Raw genomic sequence first — 17,679 nt, forward strand, 5'->3', positions numbered from 1 at the left:
TTATTAATAGCAGCCAACACATTAGAGTTCAAAGCCTCTACCTGACGGTGTTCGAGTAACTCATTATAACAAGACTTCACGGAAAAAAGCCCTGTTTTTCCAGGGACCCATCGCCATGAATCACAAGTACCCGACTGTAGAAGAAAGCCAACCAGCAGCTCCTTGAGATCAACCAACAATTTCTCTTCATTCACTGATAATTGCTCAGTCCACTACCAAGCCCAAGAAAGAGACTCGCCATTATCAATCAATCTATCTGCTATCATAACATCTGGCGTGACTTCTTTTGCAAATAGCGGAGGAAACAAATCGCTGAAAGTTTGATTCCCAAACCATTTAAACTTCCAAAACCCGATGTTATGACCATTACCGACACAACATCCTACATTTCGCTTAAACCAGTCAGTCTCCAACCCCCTCCTCACACCGATAACATCCTTCCACCAAATCAAGAATATTGCACCATTCAACAACAAATTACTCCCCAACAGCTGTGTGGGTAAATGACCATACCTGTAACGTAAAAGCACGGCCCATACAGCGTCACCCTCGGAGAAAAATCTCCATTTCCATTTACATAACAACGCCTGATTGACCAATTCTAGATTCTTTACCCCTAATCCCCCTTTCGCCTTAGTTAAACTGATTTGATCCCATTTAACCCAGCATAATTTCTTCTCCTCTACACCTCCTCCCCATAAAAAGTTTCTTTGAATCCTCACAAATTGTTTTAAAACACAACATGGAGCCTTAAAAAAAGAAAAGAAATAAAGAGGGAGGCTAGCCAATACCGAATTAATAAGAGTAATCCGACCACCATAAGATAAATGGCGACTGCTCCAAGTACTTAATCTTTTAGACATAGCATCCACTATTGGCTTCCAAGTCTCACATCTTCTAGGATTGGCCCCAACTGGTATTCCCAAAAATTTAAAAGGGATGACTTCTGATCGACAAGACAGAAAAGTTGAACCTACTTCCAAAGTTCTAGAATCAACATTTAAACTGTAAAGCTTGCTCTTCACAAAATTAATTTTAAGGCCCGAGACTAATTCAAAGCTTATGAGTAAAGTTTTGATAGTCCAGTTATTATCCCAAGTACCGCCTCCCATCAAAATAGTATCATCTGCGAATTGTAGAATCGAAAATTGAATAACGTCGTTAATGCAATAACCCTTGAATTTACCTAACTCCACCGTCTTTCTCATCAATCCCGTTAAACCTTCGGCGATAATTAAGAATAAAAACGGAGACAAAGAATCGCCTTGTCGTAAACCTCTTCCAAACTTAAAATCAGCGGTGGGGGTGCCATTAACCAAAATAGATATCGAGATTTCAAAAATACAAGCTCGCATCCATTTCAACCAACCTTCGAAAAAACCCATTTTAATCATCATACGTTCCAAAAACTGCCAACTCACAATGTAATACGCCCTCTCAAAATCAACTTTAAACAACAAATAATCGTCTTTTCTTTTTTTGGTGAGATCAATAAGTTCATTTAACACCACAACCCCATCCAAAATTTGTCGGTGAGGAAGAAATGCCGATTGACAATTGGAAATCAGCTTCCCCAATACTCTTTTCAATCTATTAGCCAATAGTTTTGATAGGATTTTGTAAAGACTCCCTATCAAACATATAGGCCGGTAATAAAAAAGATCTTGAGGGTGATCCTTATTTGGGATTAGAGTTAAAAAGGAAGCAATAACGGCTTTAGGAAAACAAGCACTATCATGAAATTCACTTACAAAAGCCATCACGTCGTTCTTTACTATCGGCCAACAAGTTTTAAAGAAGTTAAGAATAAAACCATCCGGACCCGGGCTCTTATTAACATGACAACTCCAAATAGTTTCTTTAACCTCTTCTTCATCAAAAGGTTCTAATAATAACGCATTATCATCAGCAAAAAGGGTATCAAAAGCAATACCTTGCAAAAAAGGCCTGCTGCTCCATTCTTCTGTGAAATGCCTAGAAAAATGATCTTTAACCTCTTCTTTAATTCCAGCCACCCCTTGGATCAATGAGTTTCCTTTCTTTAAAAACAGGAGCTGGTTTCTACGACGACGCCCTTTAATGCTAGCATGAAAGAAATAGGTGTTTGAGTCTCCTTCTTGTATCCATTTAGTACGAGACTTTTGGCTAAAAAGATTTTCTTTATAGTGCATCTGCTCCCAAAACTTTGTAATCAACTCACGAGGATTATATGTAATTGGATCATTATGCACGTTTGCTATCAACTCCTCTACCTCATTTAACTCCTTCACAGTCTTGTCAATATTAAGGTCCAAAATACCGAACACCTCCCGATTCCAAACCTTCAAAATTTCCTTCAATTTTCGCAATTTCTCTTTTAAAACAAAGGCCTTTTTACCTCGAATATCCAAGTTCTCCCAAGTTTGTTTCACAAACGCAAAGAAATCAGGGTGTTGTAACCAACAATTGTTAAACTTGAAAGGCTTTGGTCCCCAGTTAAGATTAGAGCAAGAAAGCCATATGGGACAATGGTCTGAGATATCTCGTTCGCCTACCCACTGATTAGAAATGCTACCTTTCTCTATGAAGCCTTCCGATAACAAGAAATGATCCAGCCGACTCATAGCTGAACCATCAGAATTAAACCAAGAAAACTTTTTACCCACCAAAGGTGTGTCGACAACCTCGAAAGCATCAATGAATTGGGCAAATTCGGCCGTTTTCGACTTCCCTCCCACACTGTTACAACCTTTACGTTCATCAACCTTCGTGATGGAGTTAAAATCGCCCCCTAAACACCATTCTCCAGGTTCATTGTTCAGTTTAAAATTAAGCAAACCAGACCAAAGTTTCTGTTTCCCGGGCATATTACAAGGAGAGTAAACATTGACTATGTATAATAAACCATTTTTCCATTCCACACAAACACCGAGATAACTATCACCTGAGAAACTAAACCGGTACAAAAATACATTTTTATTCCAAACAGACAACAAGCCACCCGATAATCCTCGCGACTCCTTAATCACCCATTCAATATCATTTTGACCCCACAGATTATGAATCATAAAATCATCGAAAGAAGATTGTTTCGTTTCTTGCAATAAACACATATCGAACGCACCTGATTTAATTAACGAGCTCAAATGACTTCTTTTTGCCGAATTGCCCCACCCACCCATATTGAAAGACATAATCTTCATAAGATACTCTGCTGATTTTGCTCCCTTACGATTTTAGCCTGATTTTTTTTTCATTGATAAGAATCCTCTCCACATATCTTTCATTCACCTCATCGCATTCGACCCCCAACTCGATAGCACCTTGCCAAACCTTACGGGCTGCATCATGATCACAAGCTTCCACAAATCTATTGCTGCAATTTCGGATATCTGAAGAGTTAAGAGAACTGCAACACATAACTTCACCAGCCGATGATAAAGAATTAGCTGATTTTTTCCTGGCGCGATAACGTGACAGAGAACTTCGACGAACTCCTTGATGCCAAAAAACTTTAGTGCGATTATAAGTTTAATCATTTAAATTTTAGTGCAATTATAAGTTTTTTTTTTTTTTACTTAAAAGTGCAATTATAAGTTGTTTGTACCAAAAAACTGATAATTAATAATCAAATTGTATGTTTTTAAATTCATTTTTTGAAAAGATTGTGTTGTTATAGGAGCAAATTTGTATATAAAAATTAATTGTTAACTGGTTTAGTGGTGTTTGGCGTTGAATTTGGTAGAGATGATTACGGTTCGATCCCCCGCAACTGCGGTCAGAAGGGGGCTGAAATCACTTGATGCCAAAACTGACCCCCCGAACCAGATTAAACAGCTGGTGGAAAAACCGAAAAAAAAAATTGTACATAAAAATGTGCGAATAAAATGATTAGTGTTATGAATAATATGTAATGAATGTCCATTATTGTGTAGGTTTTCTTGTCCCCTAATTGTGTCCTATAAATAAGACCCCTTTGTTACAATGTAAAGCACACTTGTGAATAGAATAATAACAATGGTCTATTCCTTTCTCTTATCTCTTTCTCTTCTCCTTCTATATTCTTGCTATTCTTTAGAAATAGTTCATAACACGTTATCAGCACGATAGTCTCTCCTCTTTCAAGAAAGGTATAACAACAATGGGAAGTGACAATTTTATTTTATATATGAATTTTTTTTATTCTATTTTTTCAGATCATTTTGTTCTTCTCGTTTTTTTATATTGATTCACAAACCTATGATCCAGAAGTATCATGGTGAAATTTTGAAATATGAATCCTGAAGATTCATAGTATAATGAAATTTTAAAATATGAATCCTGAAGATTCATAAGCATACGCTTCTAAAAGTACCGTAAAATATCTTTTAAAATATGAATCCTGAAGATTCATAAGCATACGCTTCTAAAAGTACCGTAAAATATCTTTTAAAATATGAATCCTGAAGATTCATAGATATAAGTAAAATGAACATCAATCCCTGAAGGATTGGATAAATAACTGATTTGATCTGTTATATAGTTCTTGAACAATTTTAAAACCAATTATACTCCACGAATTCTTGAAGAATTCATTATGGATACATCTATGAAGGATTGTACAATTAGATATATTATAATATAATGAAGAATATGGATTATTCTTATGAGGATTGCATAAAGGATTATTCTTACATTATAACGATATTATATAGTTCCTGAAGAACTTAAAAGAAAAATCAAATTATTTCTTAAGAATTCAATATACATATGCATCCCTAAAGGATAGTTTTACCAATTTTTATAAAATTTTGGCAATTTATAATTTTCAATGGATTTATTTATTTATTTCTATATTGTACAAAACATAAAAAATGTATATCATATGCCAATTTTGTTATCAATATGTTATATGCCAATTTATTTTTATTTTTTCAATAAGTTACTAATTAATCTTATTCATAACATAGGTTACATTATAATTATTATTAAGTTACTATTTAATTTGCATTATAAATTTTCAGTACGTTACATTACATTAGTATTAATAAAAAATAATTGGAATTAATTTTTTTTATTTGACTATGTTTATTATGCTTATCTAAGTATTTGCTTAATTTTATTATTTGATGATAGTATATATCAATGATAAATGAATGAAAAATCATTCCCAGAAGTGAATGAAGTCCAACCCATTGATGTTACTCCATTCCCGGAAGTGAATGTAGCAACACACGATTACCATGGACAAAATTGTGGCCATCGTTGAGGTAATAGTCATGGCCGTGTTAATTTTAAAAGCTCGGCTTCTCGCTAGAATTGAAAGAAAAAAAAAGGAAAAGTAGACAAATTAGCAAAACTAATAAAAATATATGTGATATTAGCTAGTTCCCGAAGAACTAATTAAAGAATAAAAAGGGAAAACCTTAATATTGAAGCATCTTTGAATGATTGCTCAAAGAATAAAATTTTCTTGAAGAAATTATGAAGATTATTATGATCATTATATGAAGATCACTTGTGATATAGTTCTTGAAAAGCTAAAGCTTTAATATTAGCGCATCTTTGATGGATTGCTCAAAGAATATGGATTTTCTTAACCAATATTATGAAAGATTGTAAAATTGTGTTTTTCTCTAGCCATTCTGAATAGAGATTTGTTGTTGAGTTCCTGAAGAACTAATTTTTGTTTACAACATGATTAAAGTCCATATGATCTATTTGATCTTAGTATAAATTGGACCAAAATTAAAAGAACAATTATGTATGTCTCTTGAATATGCTCCTGAAGTAGCAAACTTATGAAAATAATTTCAAAAAAAAAAAAAAATTTGATTAATCATATTTTAGATTGGTACAATTTCAATAATTATCAATTGAAATGTGAAAGTTTTTACATGATAATTCGACTTTATTTCTCGATGTACAACTTAGTAAGATCTCTATCTATCTATTTTATATTTTACTATGAGGTAGACGATTATTATTCCCTATGAAATATATGCCTAAGAAAAAAAGTTACATTTAGCTTTTTATACATTAAACTTTGAATTTATTTTATGGTGATTATGTTTTCTTAAGCTTTGAATACAATTATTTTCTTAATTACTTATAATTATAATTCGGTTACCGTTTGTAAATATAAACTGATTTTAATTATTCCGGTTACATATTTAAATCAATTGATTGATTTTAATTTTAAAATCTTTTAATTGTTACTATATTTTAATTTCTAATTCTACTGAAATCCACATAAAAAAAAAAATTTGTTATACTTTATTTTTACTCTTTTAATTCTCATACAAATAAATTATTACTATTTTTTATTGTGTTCCACCGAAAAGATTTTTTGTAGAAACTTATTTGTTTAGCTTGAAAATATTCATCGATACTACTATTCATGAAAAATTAAATTTTATATTCGGTAGTACGAAAATTATTGAAGACTCCAGAAGAGTCAATGCATTGTTATATCGAGAAACAAAGTTGCACTTTGCTAATGTATTTTATATTTTAAGTCTTAAAGAAATTTGTTACCGAAGGATATTCACATAAATAAATATCATATTGAAACAAGAAACGACGGAGATATTTTATCTCTATATTACGAGACATATTATCAACTTTTATCTCTAGTTTGTGGTGTACTTATGATATTAGTGCAACTTAAGCACATGTTTAAGTAAACCAGAAGTTTACAATTTAAATTATATTAAGTTTGTAATTGGCAAGATCGGATGGGTCATCCCGAATCTATTATGATGTGAAATATAAAATAATTTTATATGAATTGAAGGGCCTGAAGTTTCTTCAATCTAATAATTTTTATGTGTTACTAGTTCCCGAAGGAAGTTGATAAATTAAGTAAATGAGCATCTTTTTATTTTTTAGAATATATATAAGGTGATATTTGTAAATCAATACACCGATCATGTGGACCGATTAGATTCCTAAAATTTTAATTGATGCATCAACTAAATGGTCACATGTATGTTTGTTATAAACTCACAACCAGAAGTTTGTGAGATTATTTTTAAGAGATCGTTTTATATATATTATTCTAGAAAATATTTGATAAATATCATATGTTAATTGAAATTTATACCAAACATCTTGTGAAATATGTTCATACAAACAAAAATAATGGACCTGAAGATTCATTCTAAGTTATAGTTGGGAACACTCAAACATGTATGTTGAGATATTGAATAGCATCATGCCAACAAATTATTATATACATAAGCTCTCCCCTAATTTATTTGAATTTTGGTTTATAAACCTAATTTCCCATATATGAACATTTTTGGATGTGTTGGGTACGTCTCAATTGCTCCAATATAATGCATTTAAATGGGTCGTAAAAGAATATTGGGAAAATATATTTGATATAACTCTTCATCCCTTATAAATTATATTGAGCCAATAATTAGGGACTTGTTTATAGCCCAGAAGGCTAATTTTCAAGTGATGAATTAATTTTCCCAATATTAGGGGAGGGAATAAGCAGCTAAAAATATGAACCAGAAGTTCAAATGAATCACTTGAAATAAATTATTATTATTATTATTATTATCTCATCTTGATCCTCATATAAAATAGCTTGAACCAAATGTTCAAAAGATAACTCATTTGCAAAGTTTATGAAATCAATCAATAGCTGCTAATGCTCCGATAAAAATGAATGTCCTTGTCGGACAATCTAATATTGCAAATGATTCTTAACCACGCTTGAAGCATGGTAAGAAAATCGGTTTCAAGGATAAATTCCTCAAATAAGATAAGGAGCTAAAAAAAGAAAGATGACCCAAGTGAGGATATGAAAATCTCAAAAGAGCATTTGACATAATTGATTTTTCAGTTCCAGAAGAACTTATTAGGTACCTAAAATTTATGAAAATAAAGAGATCTCAATAAATTATGTCATGAATGGAATACGATGAAACCGAGATGAAGTCAACGTTGACAATATTTTTGCACATAATAAAGCGCTATATATGTGATAAATGACAATGAGGATCATAAATCAAAGTCTATTAAGGATTATAGACAATAAAATGATTGACTAAATAGATAGACGCAATTGATACAAAATTAAACTAGCTTTGCAAAGCGAAATGTTTTTGGACCCGTAGTCCATTTCATCTGCAGATGAAAATAATTCGATATGAATAAGTTTTCAAGAGAAAAATAATGGAAATAAAATATTTAGAGTTTGAGTTCTTATTCAAGTATATTGATAAATGTCTATCATTGATTTTCAAGAAGCATATTCACTTGAAGTGAATTCAAAAAATTAATTAAGTTGCGTAGCATATGAAATACTCAATTCATGTGAAATATGTGTTTTAACGTATTTGACTGGCTCACTTGATAATGATGATCCCGGAAGGATTTAGTTATATTTGACAATGAATTTTTTATATCTGAGGCTTATATTGATGATAAAAATATCATTAAGACTCCTGAAGAGCTTATGAGATATTGTTATTTTTCTTACAAAATAAGTAATTGAATAATGCTTCGTGAATCATGAACCTTATATAAAACATGATTCTATATGAAATTGTTGAAAGTTCATCAATAGTGAACTACTAATTGGTCCTGAAGTACCATATATCAAATGTTAATATATTTGTTGAGAAATATCATTTGCTATAAATATTATCAGAACTCCTGAAGAGTTTCTGAAATTTGTAGATTAAAGAAATATGTTGGATGCGCAAAGTTTATTTGGAATCGCAAATTTATAATAAAATTATATAGCAAAAGTATTAAAACAGTTTGACATGGACAAATCTGTTGTGTACTAAAATAGTTGCGATGTCATTTGATCTGAGCAAAGATAGTGTAATGCATTAAGAAAAATGATGAACAATTTGAATTGGTCCTGAAGTATCATATCTTAATTCAATTAAGGACACTGATATATTTTACTATATATAGTTATACATGTCGTGGTATTTTATTCAACTAACACAGATATTGGAACAAAGTCAAGCATAATATTTATACCTTAAAGAAACACCAATATCATTCAATCATGTGAAGTTTTCAGTACTACATCAAGCAAGTTGAGAAGGCATTTTTGTCGAGGTCTGTAATTCAACACATACAAGAAACTTGTTGTTTTTATTACAAAAGGGTGGTTCATGCAACAATTCAATATGAAGATAATATCGGACACACTGCTAATTTGGAGAAGAACATAATAAAGAAGATATGACAGATCTTTCTACAAGTCAACTTCAAGTAAAACTTTTGATCAACTAGTACTGAAGATTATTTGGTTTTTCATCTCTATATAATTGTCTTTATGAGGGGGAGACACAAATATGCACTGCACTCTTTTTCCCTTCACCATGGTTTTATCCCACTGGGTTTTCCTGGTAAGGTTTTTAATGAGGCAGTTCACACACAAATGATGATGTACTCTTTTTCCTTCACTATGTTTTTTTTAGAGAAAGAATATCCTTCATGGACATTCAAGGGGGAGTGTTATGAATAATATGTAATGAATGTCCATTATTGTGTAGGTTTTCTTGTCCCCTAATTGTGTCCTATAAATAAGACCCCTTTGTTACAATGTAAAGCACACTTGTGAATAGAATAATAACAATGGTCTATTCCTTTCTCTTATCTCTTTCTCTTCTCCTTCTATATTCTTGCTATTCTTTAGAAATAGTTCATAACAATTAGTTTTTAAATTTTTGTTTAATTATGTTTGACATAAAAACAGTTTATATAATAATTTGCTTAAAAAAAATAGTTTATATAATAATAACATGGACTGGCAACATCAACAAAACCACCCATAACGTATTCGTGACTTCACGGTCTTGAATTTGAATAGCATTCTTGGCGTTAACATTAAAACAATAGATATGTTGATTGGTTATCTATTTTTAACCTAACAGAAAATTTTTTTACGAGATTTCATATTCAAAAGTTCAAAGTCTTTTTTTTAATAGCATCTCTAAAATTCAAATATTTAAGAATGTTTGTTTAGTGTCGCAATTTTTTTTCTTAGATTCTGCCCAATTTATGTAAAAAAAATTATATAATATATCAATCTATTTAGATTAAAAAAAATGGTTTAGATTATAGTGTGCCTAACAATTGTATCTTCATGGTGCAATTTAAAAAAAAGCTATTTAAAAAAAAAGTAAGATACTGGAGTTTAAAAATTAATAAAAAGTGCTCACTCACTGAATCTGGCTTGGTTTTGATTTTTGTTTTTGACCGCATGAATCTGGCTTGGTTTAGTGATAGAGTACTTAATTATTTGTTAAAGAAATATCTATTGGACATTTGTGAATTGTGAGTCATTGTGACACAATAATGAAAGTGAACTTGCCTATGAGACTTTGACACTAATCCTCAATTCCTCATATAAATATTTGATATTAAAGTAGCTAAGATGCATGATATAAGATTAGTAAAAACATAAGAAGGTAAAATCACTAGGTTTGATCTAGTGGTAAGATGTTTGGATAGTATGCTATAGCTCTAGGATTCGATCTCAGCTCATTGTAAAAAAAAAAAAAAAAACAGAAGAAGGTAGCTAGACGATAAGAGATTTGAATTTGAGATTATATATAGACTTCTTTTTTATTAACTCTTTAGTTTCTATCTGTCTATATCAAAGATAATATTTAATTTTAGACTATGGGTTTGATGAATTATTCCTCGTATAAATGTTTTTGTGTTTATGGAGTTTTCATATTTTTTTATATTTTTTTTTGTGTAAAAGAGGGTTTAAGCCCATGGAGTTTTCATATTTAATCATTTAAGGAATGAACAGTTTTAAAATAGTATTGTAAGATTATAAGATAGTATGTAGTATAAAAATAATTTAGTTTTAGTTTTAAAATCTCTTCTCTTCCTTCTATATTAAACACATAATTTAGTTTTAATTATATTTTCATAATTTGGCGATTAAAATTAGTATTTGCCAATTGCTTCGTAGAAATTATAAGATAGTACGTAGTACAAAAATAACTTATAAGATCTAAATTGACCCATCCCAATTTCACCCCATTTTTGGACGGATTTTAGACGGGGTTGGCCTATTTTGGCGGACGGGCCCGTTTTGCCATCTCTACATGTGCATAGATGTAAAAGTCTATTTCCCTGTGTTTAGAAATTTTCTCATCCCACCTATTCACTTTCTCGCCTACTCCCCTAGCGTGTATAAAAAAATCAAAAAATACGTTCCGAACGGTTTTTTTAGTGTAAAATTTACACTATAAAATTCGAAAAACATTTTCCGAATTGTTAAGGGATAGGAGAGAAAGTGAGTGTGTGGGATGAGAAAATTTTTGGTATTTAGAGACGTGGTCATACACTCATACTCACCCTATCCAGGAAACTAATCAAATCATGACCTTTTTTTTTGAGTGGATGAAATCATACAGCATAATACACGTCCGTCCATATTCATTCCTTAAATCACGCTCATTTTGTTTTTTATCATTATATGTAGTACCGACTAGTATCTTTTAATTTGTATAAAAAAACTAGTATTTTTAATTTATGTCCGCAAGTCTAGTTTAATAACGGGTAAAAAAATGTCAAAATTGTTAGGTCGAATATTATATCCGATATTCGAATCACGACTCTTTCATTTATGTATATAAATTTATAACGACTTTGTCATTTCGCCTATATGAAAAAACTATCTTTTAATTTTTTTTTTGCAAAGTACAAATCTTGTTTGATTTGTTTTGATGAGTATTTTCAAAATATCAAGTTTTTATAATTTTTACTAATAGAGTATTAAAGATATTAGTGATCAAAATTGTGCGTTGACATATGTGCATTAGTCAAAGTAGTTCTTATATTAATACCAAAAAAAAAAGTAGTTCTTATATTTTGGGATGGATGGAGTATTTGTTACTTGTATTTAATAAAGTATAATTAATACTTGATTTGTCTATATTAGTGTGGATTAAGTGCAGTCGACTTTTTCATGCAGTCGTTTTATAGCTGTTAATGGTTTAGATAAATACATTCAACAAATAAAGCTTTTAAATCATGATTGTCTAAACTTGATCGAACAGCTAAAAATGGTCCGACTGCACGATTGCATTGAAAATGTGACTACATAAAATCCAGGTCCGTATTGTTAAAGATTTGGGAAAAAATATGTATTTTTGTCACTCAGCTACCTAGTAAAAAAAAAATTAAAAAAAACGACACTTTTAAAATGTTGTTATAAAATACTTATGACATAGATTCTTATAAATAATTATTGTTGTCTTACCCAGTGAATTTAGCTTATTTGGTAGAGACATCACATTTTATTTACAGAGTCAAAATTTGAGCTCAAATAGTTTTTTTTTTTTTGGTTTAGTAACTTAATGACTAGAAATTTCACCTTTAAGGTTATAAGGGCGTGTCCAGAGTTTGAACCCTGACCCATACTTATATAATGCAATATTCCTACAAACTAAGCTAAACTCACGGAAATCCTAAACAGTCTATTTGTTCACCTTAAAGTTGAAATTCTAGCGTAACCAAAAAATAAAAAATAAAAAAAAAACGTATATATTTTTTTTATTTTTTTTTATAAAAAAAAACGTATATTATCAATATTTGGACCAGATGTGAGTGAGTCATTGTTAAGTTTAAAACAAACACACAACTGTTAATAAGTGTTAAGCAATATCTTTTTTTTTTTTTTTACAATGCTAAGCAATATCAGTAATATCATTATCATCTGTTGAATAAGATTTGTAAACTTTTTAAACTCAATGACTTATTAGATCTGAGAAGTCGTGGTCGATGAAGGGATGGGCAATTACATCAAAAGAAATCGAGGCTTGACTTAAAAATTAAAAAAACTGAAGACGGCCAAGTTTCAAAATTGGCAACCTATGTATATCGTTTTCATAATGCTTTCACATTCATTGTCATAGAAACGTAACGTCGATTCCGTTATTAAATTTGTATCTCTTAGTCTTACCTCATTATCGGACTGAAAACAATATATAGAGTTGAAGTCCATTTGATTTACATGATTTTTCTTACATAAAAGGGTCAATGTCTCAAAAAAAAAAAAATAATTAAGAAACTAAACAAAAGCTCCGAGATATGGAAATGCCGAAAATATTATAAAAAATGATATTTCAAAGTTTTTGATGAGGAGCCTCAAAAATATATAAATAAAAAATGTTGAAGGTTAGACTGAAATTAGCTAACTAAAATTAGCTGATTTGTTTCTTTGTCGTCAAATATGGTTAATATGAACTTGTCAATTCATATTCTTGATCAAATCAAAATCCTTCCGTTTACATTGCATTTTCTCGTGACCATGCCAACTTAACACCTTTGAATCACTCTCCACCTGAAGATGAGTAACCCCGTGTCTTTGAGCTAAATCTATTTTGATGTACATACTCCACATCTCCGCGTGAAGCGCATCATAAGAGCCAATTTTACGGGTAAAGCTACTCACACAAATGTCATTGTTGTCACGCAGAAGCCCTCAACATCATGAGAAATTAACTTAACTTTTACAAGCGCCATCACAATATTTGACAATATTTATGATTTATTATTTATATGGATGAGTCATCGTATGAAAATAATTGTTGACAAAATTATAAAAAAAAAATAATGATTGTTGACAGCGGTGAACATTTTCACACCAACATATATAATGAATTCAATGATCAATGTTGGACTTGAATTAGATCATGCATGGGTTCTTCAATTAACATGCTTATGATCTTTATGTTAATTAATGTCTAAGTGCTATAAATTATGAATTGTTATATTAAAGTAAATTGAGTTTCGTACGTTGAGATTCACAAGCCATATAAGAAGTGTATCCTTATACATTTTTGTGTGTTTGCTTGCGGACTATGTAGCATAGGTACTCCTAAAATGGTGAAGTACTCGTATCGGGTACGTATCAGTACCGAATACTCCATGGTACTCGTATGGTACGCACCGATTCCGTACCCATTTTTATTTGGTTGATTTATGATGATGAATACGGAAAAAACATATTGGCTGTTGAAAAATCTCTTAAAATATTAAATTTTTTATTAAATTTCAATTATCTCTCATTTTTTTGAAAATAGTTGAGAAGGTAGACAAAAAAAATTAAATCTTCAAAGCATGATCACTTAAAAATAATTTTTTTAATATTTTATACTAACATACCCGTACCTTAAATTTTCTAAAAATATCGTACCGCGTACCAGTACCGGTACCGGATACCGGTACCGTACCCGTACCTAGGCAACATAGCTTGCAGATATGTTTCTATTTAGGCAGTGTTTTCTCTTTTGGAAATGAATTCCTTGTTGAGAATCATGGAATGATAGGGATGAAGATCATACTCAAGCAAGATAGAGAGCACAAAAGTATTCATGAGGAAGATACTCATAGAAATTCATATTGAATGAATATAGATTGATAAAAAAATGAGTAAAATTTACAATGGAGTAGTTTATTTATAGGACTATTTGGTGTAACTATAACTCTCTAACTAACTTTCTAATATCCTAATCAACTTGTTAACCCATCAACTAACTCTAATTGATTAACTAAGGGTCTATATATTCTTAACACTCCCTAATACAATCCTAAGTTCTCTTATTTATAGAAGTTTGAAAACCGAATATCTTGCATGTATGCCACACGTAAGACACATGTCATTCGAAAACCATTTGCTCCAATTATCATTTGCTGTTTGAATTTGAATTTTGGTGGAACTTCCTCCTTTGCTTCTCTTTTCTCTTGTCTTTCAAATCACCCATTTTGATGAATTTTGGTCACTCTGACATACTCCAATTGCTTAAAGTGGAAAACACGAACCTCTTATATATTATTCATTTCACAACACAAGAATATGATGAGGATGATATTATGAAGACGAGTCTATTATTATAACTTCATATTTTTACAACTCGCCGGTAGAGTTTTTAAGAAAAAAGTCCATGTAGTTTCTTTCTTATATATATATATATATATATATATATATATATATATATATATATATGAGTCAGGATCCGTTGACACCAACTAGTTTGACACCAAATGTTACACCTCTTAATAACGTTTTAACCGATATAAATTTTATAAAATCCACCGTTGGATTGAAAGTTTATATCATATAGATCATTTATGTAAAATTTCAAATAAATCCAAAATCATTTGATATGTTATTGAGATACATCAAAATTAACGGTTTTTGTTTTTTTAAATGCCGTTAATCATTATGTGTCTCAATAGCATATCAAATAATTTTGGATTTGTCTAAAATTTTACACAAATGATCTATATGATGTAAACTTTCAATCCAACGGTGGATTTTATAAAATTTATATCGGTTAAAACGTTATTGAGAGGTGTAACATTTGGTGTCAAACTAGTTGGTGTCAACGGATCCTGACTCTATATATATATATATATATATATATTACGAGTTTGATTATTATTAATAAATTTGTTTAGTTTTGCTTTTGTAAAAAAAAAAAAATTAAAGTTATTTAGGTTCACCTTCTGCTTGTCAAACTCATTAAGAATTAGTTATTTATTTACTTGAAACAAGTGATAAATTTAGTTCTAATTAAAAGTTATTTATAAGATGAATAAAATAAAGTATCGATAAATATATCTCAATTGATAGAGTCATCCCGATATATATGTAAAAATTAATGTTCAAACACGGAATTCTCCATTTATTCATATAAAAGGTGAACCACTAGGGTAATTACCAAAAAGAAAAAATTACAATACAACCAAGCACCCAAAACAACACTCAATTATTATTCTCATGACACACCATATCCAAAATTAAACCAAGTATAGATTTAATCAATAATCAGGATTAGCCAAAACAAAACCCTCAATAGCCTTAAGAAGACCAGTTCCTTTGCCCTTAGTTTCCTCACGAACTGCATCAGATAAAGCTGCATCACCTTTAGTGTGGTATTTCACTGAAATCTTAACAATGGATCCACCATCAGAACCAGCCACAACACTTGTCTCAAATTCAACTTTCTCTAAGCTTTCGTCTAACCCTGTTCCTCCAACTAAACTGTAGTTGTATCCCAAGTTTGCCTCATCCACTGCTCCTACTTTGTGTAGAATAAAGCTGCTTTTGCCATCTGCAATAATACATACAACCATAATTGTTAGATTAATGGTTTATGTATTTTTATTAAATATCGTTAATCTCGCTCTATCTTAATAACATGTCAAATAATTTTAGATTTTTATAAAATTTAACATATATGATGATATATACGATATAAACTTTCAATCAAACGGTGAATTTTATAATATTTTTTTTCGTTATAACATTATCGGTGTAACATTACTCAAATGTTACACTAGTGTAATTTGATATGTAGTATCTCAATTACATTAGTTCCTCTCATAGCGTTTATTATAATTTATTTAGATCTTTCAACTTATTTTAATATGAAACTAGTTTGTTTATTGCCTCCTTTCATTTTCAAATTCTATTATTATAAAAATAATAGTCTAACATCAATGACTTCTTAACGTTCCTACTCAAAATTTCAAATAAAATTGAATTTGAATTAGTACTTTTTTCTAGATTTTTATTTTAGGTAAATATTAGTGATCAGTATATATATTAAGCTTGGAATTGTTTTTTCCTAATATCTTAAGTTTTGAAATTGAATCTAAAACTTTCTGCTTAAAACTCACAAAAAGTGCTCTAGATCATCAGCAAAGTACTACAATAAACTTTTGTTACACTTGAATTTAACTTTCTTCTTAATGAGTCATTTAATCAATTTTTTTATGGATTCTCTTAGTTAGAGATAATTAATCAAATTATTTAACCAATAAATTTTTCGATATGAACTTAATTACCTTCAACAGCGGTTAGTTTCTTGATGGTTCCAGGTCCACCATTTCCTTCAACAATTTCAACACCTTGGATAACCGGAATCACCTTTGGGACGATTTCATCGGCATCTTTTGCAAGAGCTTTGTATAGTTTAGGTGGAGCAACAGTTGAAACGAAATCATCTTCAAAAGCAAAAACACCCATGATGTATATTAAGATAACTAAAAAGGATTAATATGCAAGAAGAAAATGGGAGAAGAAGTTTATAATATGAATACAACTAAATTGGTATGTGATGCGTTTTTTGACATGGTGAGGGATGCTATTTATAGGATTTTGGTAGGACCTATCTAGTTTGTAAACCTCAATTTTTTGTAGCTCAAGTTGTTCAGTGAGGTTGTTGGTGAATGCTGATGCCGAAATTAGTCATATTTTAATATTATTATTTATTGGGTGAATTTTTTATTTTTTTTATATAATTTATTGGGTCAATGCTTGTATGTATATGCCGTATAATTTTGACAATATTTAATTGGGTTGATAAAGACAAAAATCTATGGTCTCATAAGACCTAGCTCAATTGATAAAAATGCCAAAATTATTAAGCCGGACGTCATGACTCGAGTTCGAACCCGAGATCTCACAATTATATATGAATTTAATTTCAGTAAATTACCATTTCATTTAAGACACAGTAAAAAGACAAAAATGTATGAAGACCATTCCACGACTCAAACTGTGGATTTCAGATTTTTTTTTTCTAATCGTCCCAAAAATAAAAAAAAATTACAACAGTATCCTACTTTTCTCCGAATGTGTTGTAAGTCTTGCTTTTTAATAATTTCGGTTGCGTCAGTACTTGCATAAGATGTTTACACTTTCACTTC

The 17,679-nt window shown here is 30.3% G+C and overlaps 1 protein-coding gene across 1 annotated transcript; it reads right to left on the minus strand.

The window, feature by feature from the left end:
- Positions 1–15,623: 15,623 nt before the first annotated feature.
- On the minus strand, positions 15,624–17,108 carry LOC123883837 (ABA-responsive protein ABR17-like). The gene is made up of 2 exons (XM_045932779.1): positions 16,816–17,108; positions 15,624–16,079 (listed from the first exon to the last, which is right to left on the minus strand). The coding sequence occupies exons 1-2, from the start codon at positions 16,994–16,996 to the stop codon at positions 15,787–15,789; spliced, it is 474 nt and encodes a 157-aa protein (XP_045788735.1). The 5' UTR covers positions 16,997–17,108; the 3' UTR covers positions 15,624–15,786.
- Positions 17,109–17,679: the final 571 nt, after the last annotated feature.

The sequence above is a fragment of the Trifolium pratense genome, linkage group LG5 (genome assembly GCF_020283565.1).
Source record: "Trifolium pratense cultivar HEN17-A07 linkage group LG5, ARS_RC_1.1, whole genome shotgun sequence".
In the NCBI taxonomy this organism is placed as follows: domain Eukaryota; kingdom Viridiplantae; phylum Streptophyta; class Magnoliopsida; order Fabales; family Fabaceae; genus Trifolium; species Trifolium pratense.

Coding starts and splice junctions, on each gene's coding strand:
- LOC123883837 (XM_045932779.1), bottom strand. CDS start 16,996: ATGGGTGTTTTTGCTTTTGAAGATGATTTCGTTTCAACTGTTGCTCCA. Junction 16,080..16,815: donor GAAACTAACCGCTGTTGAAG/GTAATTAAGTTC, acceptor GTATTATTGCAG/ATGGCAAAAGCAGCTTTATT.